The sequence below is a fragment of the Callorhinus ursinus genome, unplaced genomic scaffold (genome assembly GCF_003265705.2).
Source record: "Callorhinus ursinus isolate GAN/ISIS: 27379988/994484 unplaced genomic scaffold, GSC_fseal_2.0 scaffold3, whole genome shotgun sequence".
Lineage (NCBI taxonomy): Eukaryota > Metazoa > Chordata > Mammalia > Carnivora > Otariidae > Callorhinus > Callorhinus ursinus.
In genome coordinates this window covers 61008857-61021532 of record NW_027397065.1, presented here as the reverse complement: position 1 = coordinate 61021532, position 12676 = coordinate 61008857, and the positions used below count along the sequence as shown (strand labels likewise).

The 12676-nt window shown below is 38.3% G+C and overlaps 1 protein-coding gene across 1 annotated transcript in view; it reads left to right on the top strand.

Moving 5' to 3' along the window:
* C7 (complement C7) overlaps positions 1–12676 on the top strand; it is a 51736-nt gene that overhangs the window by 1381 nt on the left and 37679 nt on the right. The window contains exons 2-6 of the mRNA XM_025867347.2: positions 1574–1629; positions 3520–3595; positions 6805–6946; positions 9090–9237; positions 10613–10751. Coding sequence (XP_025723132.1) covers positions 1574–1629; positions 3520–3595; positions 6805–6946; positions 9090–9237; positions 10613–10751 — 561 coding nt within the window. The remainder of the gene's footprint in view (positions 1–1573; positions 1630–3519; positions 3596–6804; positions 6947–9089; positions 9238–10612; positions 10752–12676) is intronic.

Genomic DNA, 12676 nt, shown 5'->3' with positions numbered 1-12676 from the left:
GCTAACAGACAGAGTAAATCAACACGGCAGTATTGGTTACATCCTGGATATCCAGAGTTTGACAGGATCAGGGTGTGTGCAGATCTCCCAGGGACCCAGTGTGGACCCCCTTTTTGGCTCTTGCTCTCTCCTTCCTGCTGCTGTGACTTTGAAGAAGACAGGCAGCTTGGAGAGGTGGGGAAGAAAAGCAGAAGAATGAGGAGAAGGAATTCTGAAGCAAACACCACCCCACCAGTGTTAGGAGCATCTGGGGCAAGGGAGTGGGAGAGAGATTTAGAATCGGATGCCGAATTGAAATTTGACTATTTAGATTGTTTCAGAATTTTTGTTTTCTGAAAATGTGGCTATTTGTTAGTGCCTGGGAGTGCCTAAAAAAGCTGTAAGACAGGCTTTCCCAGAGGGTGGAAAAATGAGTTGACATAGCACAGAGTAAAGACATTATTGAAAAAGGAAAAAAAAAAAAAAGAAACCCTTGTAGTTTTTAATTAAAAAGAAGAAAACCCTTTAAAGGACTTTTACACTGGGTTATGAATTGGATACATTTGATATTCTCAGAGAGTCTCTAGTAAAGATTTGAATTACATTCACAGACACCTTCAGTAGTCAGAGTAGGGAAATACATAAAAGTAAAAATAAGATAATAGAAATCACCTATAATTTTGTAACAGAAATAAATGATTACTCTTTTTTTTTTTAAAGATTTTATTTATTTATTTGACAGAGTTATAGCGAGAGAGGGAACACAAGCAGGGGGAGTGGGAGAGGGAGAAGCAGGCTTCCCGCGGAGCAGGGAGCCCGATGTGGGGCTCGATCCCAGGACCCCGGGATCATGACCTGAGCCGAAGGCAGATGCTTAACAACTGAGTCATCCAGGTGCCCCATAAATGATTACTCTCTACTATATTTCTTTCTAGATTTGTTTTTAATACATGTTTGATTTTTCAAGCAAAATGTAACCCTACTTTACATATAGTTTTGTGACCTGCCGGGTCATCAATATTTAGGCTGGTGCTATCACATAAAGAAGATTACAAAAGGCCTCGGAGGTGTTTACACCTGAGCCAGCCACAGAACTAAGGGTCATGGTGAGCATCACTGCCCCTCTGGCTAGAGATGTGCTTCAACTTTGGTTAACTCTTCATTCATGAAGCTTATTTCCCGTCTAACTACTTATTCTTGGCTGGTCTTTCTTCAAGGCTTCCTCCTCTCCGGGTGTCCTTATGAGTGTTGAAGTTAGAGCGAAGGAGAGTGAGGAAAGGAATTAAAAGATCCCTAAAGAAATGCTCTAATGAGTTAAGTTTTCTATTTGTTTGGCCACGACATTCCCCAGCCCCTAGTTGTCTTTACGGAAATGAATAGTAGGGGAGGTTAGTCCAACAGAACTGTATTAAACTTTGATTTAGAATGGAAATTTAAAGGACAAGCAGAGTCGTTGAGCCTGGTCCATGGTTCTTTCCCTTCTTTATATTCCCAACTCACAAATCTTGACTTGTACAAATGTATTCGCTTTCAACTCATTAAAGAAATGCAAACTAAAGTAATGTTTTATTCCTCCCTCCCTTGCCATCCCCAGGTAATAACTTTATTCATCTTGGTGGGATTTACAGGAGAGTTCCAAGTTTTTTCAAGGTGAGAATTTTTTTGGGATTGTGTTGGAAATCATTAAAAATTGTTTTTTTATTTTTAGGAAGATCTTCAATACATGACCTGATTTTTACATTGCAGCCTGAACATCTTTATCCCTTCAATACTTTATCTTTCCACACTTTGAGAAAAGGCAATGATAGCGAAAGCTTGGTTTATTCTTATTCTTAGTTTACTTTATTTTTTTCCTGTAAGGAAGAAACCTGAAGGCTAAAAATACCTAAAGGTTTTCTTCTTGTCCTAGTACCGTGATTTTCCCTACAATGCAGATTATTACACCAACCTTAGAATTGACTTATCTTAGAGCAGAATTTGATTTTTGAATGTAGTCATTGCAAAACATTCTTTGGATTTTAAAGGTTGAGAGGTTTTTTTCCTTCCTTAATTGAAATATAGTTGATACACAATGTTACATTAGTTTACGGTGTACAACATAGTGATTTGACAAGTTTATACGTTATGCTATGCTCACTGCAAGCGTAGTTCCCATCTGGTTGAGAGTTTTTTTTTTTTTTTTTTAAGAAATTAGTTTTATTGACTCTTGAGACCTGGAAAAAAGCCAGCCTCATTTATCCATGGCCTTGTTTTGCTCTCACTGTCGGTTGGATGGGATAGGACCAGGTCAGTTCACTTTATCGAGCTATCAGAATGTGTCAGGAGCTGATCTAGTGATGGGGATGCAAAGAAGACCAACACAGTGCTGAGAGTCCACTGGGTGATTTAGATCTTGAAATAGTCAATTTCAATACAGATGTGCTAAGATTTCTGGAAGAGGCCTGCATACCCTACTGTGGGAGCACGGAGGAGAGAAGGCCAAGCTAGCTCCCCTTCCTAACCCTTGGTGTTTGGGGAAGGCTTCTGTCTGTCCCTGGGACGCAACATAGAAAAATAGCAAGTTCCGATTTTTCAAAGGTCACAAACACTGAGGAATTTGTATCATTGTTGCCATGTCAAGACGACAGATTAGCAAGCTTGGCTCCATAAAATCATGTGAAGCACACACCTTACTTTCGGGGTCACCTCACAGACTTAAGGTGAGCACAAATCACCTTGACTCCAGATGTCTCCAAGGCTAGGAATGTGCTCGAAATCCAGAAATCAGGAGTCTGAGTTCCTTTACCCCTTGTAAAATGTGCTTTTGGGCTAGGCTGAGCCGTGTGATCTTCTTGACAAAGCTGGAGTTAAGCATCACATGAGAATCGACTCTCCATTTTTCACGTATTTTAGTGGAGTGGAGTTGTTTAAACTCAAATTGACCCTACTTGGATGTGTTCTTGAGAAGTAGGCTAAATGAACGGGGGAATATCTAAAAATAAATTTCTGTCCCTTTAGTCTTGGCCAGTTTTTAGTTTCTCACTTCTCATAGGGTCTTTTTAGAGCTTTTTGTCTTCCAGTGAAGAGTTTCTGTATAACTCTTCATTCATTATTCAGAATCCTTTCAAAGGCCAGAATACCTTCCTCCTATATGTTCTCACTTACCCTCCCAAATATGAACACTCCCTTATCTATATTTCACAACACATTGTACCAGACACATTTCTGTTCTGAAACTGATCAGATTAGATATATTGTATGATCGTATTAGGGTTATTTGTTTATTCCTCTGCATCTTTGTCCTCTCCTCTATCCATAGTCAGTGACCTATCTCTCATTGTGTCTACAGCTCAGGTGTCTAAATAGTGTCTGGTACATTATAGATGCTTAATAAATGTTAATCTCTAAAAAAGTTGGTCCCTTCCCCCTATATTTTTATATATCTTGGGATGCTTTTGGTGCCTCTTACAAAATTGTGAAGGAATTTTTTTTTTACTATTTTTGACCATTCTTTGTGTTTCCCCTCTTTATCTTTCTACCTGATTTATAACAATTTGACAGAGCCTCCACTCCAGTCACTTGCCAGTGGGGTTCCTATGGATCGTGGTCAGAATGCAATGGTTGTACCAAGACTCAGGTAGGACCATACAAAAACTTTGCTCTTATTCTTTATTTATTGTATATATTGTTTATATTGAAATAGCTGATGTATAGACAAATGGCTTTTGACATGTTATTTTTTGTGTTTCTTAATATGATTATGAATTTAAAGGGAGAAAAGTATGGCTTTAGTAATTAATAATGTAATAAAGTAATTCCTGCATTCTTATTTTTCTTGCAGGACTTTTCTAAATCTTACATTAGAACCTAGGAACATACATAGGATAAAGCAATTCACTAACTCTTTAACTATTAGAGAAATAGAAGAGCATGAAATGAAGTTAGTAGGTAGTTCAAAATCTACTACTGGATTCAACTTTTCTTATTTAAAACTAACACTAGCAAGTCCAAAATGGCTGCTTTGTCTTACCTAACGAATAGTGAATGACCACAAAGAGTGGAACATTTTGCACTTTTTTTTTTTTTTTTTTAAGATTTTACTTTTAAGTAATGTCTACACCCAATGTGGGCCTCGAACCCACCACCCGGAGATGAAGAGTTGCCTGCTCCACTGACTGAGCCAACCAGGCCCCTCTGCATTTTTAAAATTTTTAAAGTTTAATTTCTAAGTAATACAAATAAAATGCTGGACTTGATCTGGAGATAATAGAGTACTTCTAAAAGTGTCTGTTTTAGTCCCCTTATTATAAGTTATTCATTGGAGAAAACGGGAAAGTCTATATAAAGAAGACACTACTTACAATTCCATCATTTAAAAGAAACCCATATACCATCATTTGGTATTTATTTTTTCAATTTATCTTCTCTGTGTGTTTATAATTTTTAAAAATAGAATTGTTTGATTATAGTTTTATATTCCAGTATTAAAAATTTTTTTTTGTTTATTTAAAAAAAATTTTTTTAAGTAAACTCTACGCCACACGTGGGGTTTAAACCCACGACCCCAAGATCAGGAGTCACATGTTCAACCAACTGACCCAGCCAGGTGTCCCTATATCCTACTGTTGTTGTTGTTTTTTTTTTTTTTTTTTTTTTGGTAAGTAGCCTCTGCACACAGCGTGGAGCCCAACATGGGGTTTGAACTCACGACCGTGAGATCAAGACCTGAGCTGAGATCAAGATTGGGTGCTTAACCAACTGAGCCACCGAGGCACCCCTCTACTGTTTTAAAATTATACTTTCGGCATGAATTTTAACAGCTCTATTATTTTCCATTATGTGCATATACTGATCTTATTTATCCGCTTTCCTATTGTTTGAGATTTAGGATATGTACATTTTTGTTATTATAAATAAGACTTCAGTGGACATTTTTGTACAGAGAAATCTGTCCTCTGTTCTGATAATTTTCTTAGGATAAATTCCAAAAATATAATGCTTGTTTTAAAGTTCTAAACATTTGAATGATTAAGTATGTTTTTATTGAAATATAATTAGCACATGACATTATTTTAATTTCAGGTATACAACATGATTCTATATTTGCAAAATATTTTAAAGGTGGTTCAGCTTGGATAAAAATGTGTATTTAAAAACCACTTTTTAATTATTAAGAAAACAGAACCATATTACAGAAGATAATTTCTGTTTTGAAGCATCATCATGATCATCATTTTCATCAAGCATTTAGTACTTACATGAGTGGCATTTACAAAACAAGTTACACAAATGCAGAATTTGGCTTTGGGGAAATAGATGACTACTCTGATTACATGAATAACAAGGCGAAAGTCAAACACCAACTACAGAAAACATTTTTATAATTTAAAAACAAGTTAAGAAAGAATGCTAAAAAGAAAGAGATGGAAGGTATTTTTCATATTAGCAATTTTTTTTCTTTGCATGAAGGTCATCATGCAATGATTACATCCCTAGATTATAACGACAAAATTTTCATCCAGAAAGAGACAAGTGAGAATGAAAACAGGGTCATAAGATCAGAATTTGTCAGGTGAGAATTTGACTGTTTGCAGTGGGCAGCTATCAAGGTCATGCTCATATCCAGAGAGAGGGAAGCACTTTTTAGACAAACAACACAATCTGTGCTTTGGAACTTCAGGAAAGGACAATTTAATAAGACACATGTGAGAGGTGTCATCATCAATTAAACACAGAGACTAAAAACTTATCAAGGAACTGTACTGAGTGAGTCCCATTCCCCACTCCTGTTCCTCCACAGCTCCTCTGCTTAGACACAGTGGAAGGTGCCAGTGTCAGGCCCAGGCTGACAAAGCTGCTCACAGAGCAAATTACATTACTGCGACCCTTTGTCCGAAAGAATCCCCAATTCTCACCCAACTTAGGATGGATGAAGAGACTCAACTTTGGCTTGTGATGAGGGATAGAAGCAGAAATGTGTTCACAGTTAGCCCAGAAGCCTGACCTATAGCCTGCTTAGTTCCCACAAGGATCAGATACTGAGGGTCTCATGACTGCCTGTTCATCTCGCTGATAGTTAATATTGAGCCCAATGATAAGCACCAGAGAAATCCTGCAAAAGTAGTTTTATGAGTAGAAGTTCTAAAAAGACATTTATGATCCGATACTCCTTGCATGTCTCCTCCCCCTTGAGACTGAGTATATAACTACCAGCTTCATAGAGCAAAAGTACAGCTCCTTCTGCCCATGGGCCCTTTCCCTGTGCTATAATAAAAGCACCTTTTTGCACCAAAAACATCTCAAGAATTCTTTCTTAACTGTTCTACTCCTGGCCCCACATCAGTTTGTATATCCTGTCTTCCTTGTTGGTCTTTGCTCAAGGCTTAAATTCTCTGGAAGGTCAGATTTTGTTTATTATTTTTAATAGGGAAAAGGTGAGTAGAGAAAGGGGCTTACACGATGCATTTGGTGGCTGTTGGGAAGGAAAAGGATTTTGTGGACCTCTTTTTGTTTAAATATTAGGTACATGTCTTCATATTGATTAAGTGAATTTTAGGATGAATTATTTGTTTCTCAAGTGGCTTGATGAATTCCTCTATTTTTCCCATACTTTCTTTCCCAGAGATTTGCCTTTGACATATTTCCCATTTCAGAGGCCCTTGATTCTGATTGTCTAGTAGAATTCCATTGCAGAGGTAGCTTCATCTTTGGACTAGGAGGTTTTACATCTGCCCCCCAGAACAATTTCCTGAACACTGATTCTTCAGTTGTATTAATTTATCTTAGATTTTGTTTCTCAGATAAAGGAAAGGAGATGTCAAAAAGCACTACCTGTTTTGTGTTTAGACTCGCAGGCGGTCAGTTGCTGTTTATGGGCAGTATGGGGGCCATCCTTGCGTTGGAAGTGCATCTGAAACGCAATCGTGTGAATCTACACTAGGATGTCCGACAGAAGAGGGATGTGGAGAGCGGTTCAGGTGTTTCTCAGGTATCTGTTTTCCACTGGCTTGGACATTCCATGCAGAGTGTAAATTCAAATGCTATTTGATTAACTTGCTCAGCATGTATTTGTTCAATTTTACTGAATTTATATTAGCCTAAGAATTGATTTTATTGGCATATTAATTATACACTCAGCTATCATTATTTCAAATGCAATATCATTATTTCATCTGGTAATAAAGGAGGAGATACTCCTTGCTTCTTTGAAAAGAAATATGACTATTGACAGACCCAAACAGCTCTTGACATTGCATTTTTGGTGAAGATGCAGAGTGAGTCTGGTACATCAAGATTGGGGAAAAAAATGTTACTGCCCAAATTATTATTATGTTCACAAAAAAAGCAACTCTGATTACCTAATCAAGAAGCAATACAGGTCACTCCTATGCACAGGGTGATTGAAACCTAATTTCAAGTTTGGGCACTGAGTATTTTTTGACCTATTGTTTAGGTAACGTTTGAGCAGTCAGATTAATTCAACAACCTTTAGCAAATATCTGTTATTCTTATTAGGCTCCAGATATAGTGGTGAGGATTGTGGATATGTAAATGAAACACATAGCCTCTTCTTTCATGAATATTAAAGTTTATGGGGAGAATAGTACATAAATAATCCCTGTGTTAGAAGTGCTCCTCCACAATGCCTGTTGAGTTCCTAGTTTACTTTCAAAACCAAAATCAGATGACTCATCTTTTAGGAAGCATTCTTTAACTCCTAAACTGATAGAGATAACTAACAAATCACTTCTCTGTGTTCCCTATGTACATTGTACCATCTATAATCTGGAGTTATCTGTTGGCCTGGTTATCTCTCTTGTGAACTCCTTGAGGATATGGATAATATTCCTTTAATTTTTGCATCTGAACTACCTGGTACATAGTAGACTCTCAACAAATGTTCTTTGCATTGGATTGAGTGAGACCCCAGTGGGGTGCATGCTTTACCATCAGAACAGTTGTGTGCAATACATACTCTGAGGACATAAACGAAGGACTTGTATTATAGCCTGTGGTGTAGGGATGGAGATAATATTTAATTTGATTTTTGAGGGACAAGTATGTGACAGGTAGAGAAACCCTTCTAGGCTGAGAGAAGTATAAGTGCAAGATCAGTGGAGATGACAGAAAGCCTGGCCTTTTATTCGTGTAGGTGTGATGAGGGGATAGGAAGCAGGTAGGAGGATGGCTGCAGATGATGCTGGGGAGGTAGGCAAGGGTCAGATCATCTGGTGCCCTTCAGTGCCTCCTTGGTACCTGGGATGTGGATCTATCAGAACAATTACATTGTGGGATTAAAATGATCTATGTCTTCATAGTCCTTCCTACTAGATTGTAAAGTATATGAAAAGTCCAACATACCATTTTTATTTATATTTGTACCCTAACATCTGGAAGAGTGCCTTGCCCAGAGTAGGTGCTAAAGAAATGTGGAATTTTAAACTTTTGATCCAGTTTCCATGCTCTCAAAAGCTTACACATCAAATCACACACACACACACACACACACACACACACACACACACACACAAAAGCAGAGCTTTGGCATCTTGGTCAGTGATTACAAAAAAATAAACTGAAAGTTGATGGGCAGGATGTCAATCTATCTTCCCAGTGGTTGGCGCCTTTTGATTTTAGGAAGATTCAGACAAACGGCTTAATTATGGGTGGAAGGCTGGAATTTGAATTCAGCTTTTATTTTCAATTTTGTTTCCAGCTGAGGTCGGAATCAATTTTGTGTGTTAGAATATGAGGGCCAAAATAATCACCAGGCCTTTCCTGGACACCTTGAAAATTGATCTCAAATTCACAGTAAAATATTAATGCAATGTTGGGGGTCGGGGCAAAACCTTTTTTTTTTAAGATTTATTTATTTATTTTAGAAAGAGCAATCATGAATTGGGGGGGCAGAGGGAGAGGGAGAGAATCTTCAAGAAGACTCCCTGCTGAGCACGGAGCCCCACACGGGGCTCGAACTCATGACCCTGAGATCAGAACCTGAGCTGAAGCCAAGAGTCAAAGCTCAACCTACTGAACCACCCAGGCACCCCTGAGGTAAAACTTTTTTGATCCCAGGTAGTTTTTGCCTTCTTCCCTCTTTTATTTTGTGTGGGGGCTTATCTTGTGTGTAGGCCAGTGCATCAGCAAATCTTTGGTTTGCAATGGGGATTCTGACTGTGAAGAGGACAGCGCTGATGAAGACAGATGCGAGGACTCAGAGACCAGACCTTCCTGTGACCTTGATAAACCTCCTCCCAACATAGAACTTACTGGAAATGGGTAAGGTATTGGGCAGCTTCCTGTGCATATGGACGGGTTGTAGCTTTTCGTTTTGTTTTTATTTTATGGTTTGATAAATCTAATAACAAATCATAATAGCTAAGCTCTTGGCTCAGAGCTCTTTGCCACATCCTAAAACATTTAAAACAAAATTTTTTGAAGTTTTGTTTATTTATTTTCTACCCCCAGTGTAGGGCTCTAACTCACAACCCCGAGATTGAGTTGCACGCTCCCCGACTGAGCCAGCCAGGTGCCCCAGAACTTTTAATTCATACCTGTATACCTGAAAATATATGTGGTAAATGTGGTGTCCAATTGTCCCTGGACTATCCTGCTTTTAGCACTGGAAATCCTATGTCCAGGCAAACCCCTCAGACTTGGGAAAACCTGGATGTTGGTCACCTTCTGGGAGAGAGGCAGAAATAGAGAGACAGAGGGAGAACTGGTTCAGTGACAATGATGGGGAGCTACTTAAGAGAATGAAGAGATAATAGAAAAAGAACAGAGAAAGAAGAGAGAAAGTGGTGTGTTGGAATATTTAGGCTTGAAAAGTAATTGTCTAACCAGCTGGAAACTTTCATTTTCAAGTGAAGTTGGGACAATCCCATGTTTGTCTTTTCAAAAAGAATTCTGAAGAACTTTTAAGGGTCAGATCCAAGTTGAGATTTCAAGGCTTTAAAATAGTCTATTTTGGAATGATGAGGTGGTTTTTCTATAATATTTTAAAATTCATTAACAGAGAAATGGTAGAATTACTCTAAAAGGTATATCATTCAGTATGCTAAGAGGCAATTTAGTTGAAATTCCTTGTAGAAATTTCCCTTTCGGGGCACCTTGGTGGCTCAGTTGGTTAAGCGTCTGCCTTCGGCTCAGGTCATGATCCCAGGGTCCTTGGATCGAGGCCCGCATCGGGCTCTTTGCTCAGTGGGGAGCCTGCTTCTCCCTCTGCCTGTTGCCCCCGCTGCTTGTGCTCGCTCTCTTTCTGTCAAATAAGTAAAATCTTAAAAAAAAAAGAAAAGAAAGTTCCCTCTCCTCAAGAGTAATCTTAATTGTATTGATTTTATCTATAGATTCAACTCAAAACCAGCTTTTGCTATAGATACAAAAGGGCTGTGTGTTTCCCAAACATGTTCTTAGGCTGAAGGGATGTTGGATTTCCCCAGCTATTAGTTTTAGCTATTATACCACCCAGGGGAGGTTGGATAGTGGTATGGTGTGCTTTAGGATACTGCTCTCTTTATTTGAGCTCTTTTGAAGAGATGCTTAACTCTTTAATATATTTCAAGATTTTCTAGAATTCCTTTTTCAGCAAGTGCTGTTTCTGGTTTTTAATCATCTTTTCTTCCTTCCTTCCTTTTTTTTTTTTTTTAAACAGTTACAATGAACTCACTGGCCAGTTTAGGAAGAGAGTCATCAACACTAAAAGTTTTGGTGGTCAATGCAGAAAAGTGTTTAGTGGGGATGGAAAAGATTTCTATAGACTGAGTGGAAATATCCTTTCGTATACATTCCAGGTACTTAATTTCATTGATATAATTTATTTTTAACATGTGAATTATTGCCAGAGATCATTACTTATATGATATTGATTTTTTGGTATTTGTTGAGAATTTATTTGTGGCTTAATATTTGGTATTTGTTGAGAATTTATTTGTGACTTAATATTTGGCTTAAACAAATGTTTTATATGGGTTTAAAAAGGATACATATTCTTTAACTCTGGGGTACAGGGCAATGATACTTTAAATTTGTCTCATTTAAGCTGAACTATTCTTTCGTCTCATTTTCAAGTCCATGGACGACATGGGCCCCAGACTGGATGGTCTGTCCCTGTGTGGGTGTCAAAACTCAAGGCTCTGGTCATGACTGGTTGTAATAATCTCTACCACTGCCACAGTGTCGGCTCACTTAAAAATGCTTTTGTTTTTAAATTGTGAAATATTTCATATATACAAAAGAGTGTGACTAATATAAACATACAGTTTGAAGAAAACTAATAAAACAAATACTCATATATGCCCACCACCCACCTTAAGAAATAGAATATTGCCAAAGACTGACTTAAATGCTCTCATCTACCTCTCTCTGGCCACGTCCTCCCCACCCCCACTCCCTACACAACCACTATCTTCTGTTTTGTATTAATCACTTCTTTGTCTTTCCGTATACGTTTATCTCATATGTCTTTGTCCCTAAATAAAAACTTACGATTATTTGTGCCTGTTTTTTGGCTACTTACATAAGTAAATCCTATAGTATATATTCTATGACTTTTTTTTTTTTTTACTCAAAATTATGGGTTTGAAATTTATTTATGCTGATGTAGATGACATTTTTATTGCTGGTTCCATTTTTTTTCTTATGAAAATGCCTTGCACATTCTTGTGCATGAGTTCCATGCAAATGAGCTAGAGTTTCTCTAGGGCACTTGAATTGCTGCCTCACAGGTTATGTATAGGTTACACTCTGCTCAGTAAAGTTTCCAAAATGGATGTGCCATCAATTTATATACGATCAGCAGTGTGGTAGGGGGAGGGGCTGTGCTCCCTATCCTTACCAACGTCTGCATTGCCAGAATTTTCCATTTGGCTTAGGGTCTCAGGGACTCCGTTCCAGGCTTCTGCTTCTTGTAAGCTGTTTCTGTCATATACACCTAAACTCGTTCTGTTCCAGGATTTCCACACAAAATCCATTCACACAGAAACAGTTATGGTTTTAGGGGGAGAATCCTGAGCAGATGAAGGGAATATAGAGGAGAGATTTTCTGTTGCAGTCATGCCAACGCATTCAACAAAAACGGTTGACATCCTACATCACAAAACATCTGGTCCTTCTGGAACCTCAACAAATCAAAGTTTCTGGTCTCATCCCATTTCAGCCTCTTGTTCTCTTCTGCCAAGACCTCCTCTTTCACTCCTTTCCTCTCTTCTTCCCAGAATTCTGAAAATTTCTAATTCAGTGCTTCTTACCTATTACTCCCAAATTTGTAAACCAAAACTATTAGGATGTTCAGACAGAAAGGCTTTTTGTTTACCAAACTTAACCCTCTTCAGAATGCAGTTTTAATTATAAATAGCAAACAGCATCCTCCTCTGACTTACAATAGAATAAATTACATTTACGAACTACTGTATCATGGGGGCACCTGGGCGGCTTAGTCGGTTGAGCATCTGACTCTTGACTTTGGCTCAGGTCATGATTTCATGGGTCATGAGATCGAGCCCTGTGTTGGGCTCTGTGCTCAGCGAGGAGTCTGCTTGAGATTCTGTCTCTCTCTCTCTCTACCCCTCCCTTGATCTCTCGCTCTCTCTCTCTTAAATAAATAAATCTTTTTTTAAAAGATTTTATTTATTTATTTGACAGAGAGAGACAGCAAGAGAGGGAACACAAGCAGGGGGAGTGGGAGAGGGAGAAACAGGCTTCCCGCTAAGCAGGGAGC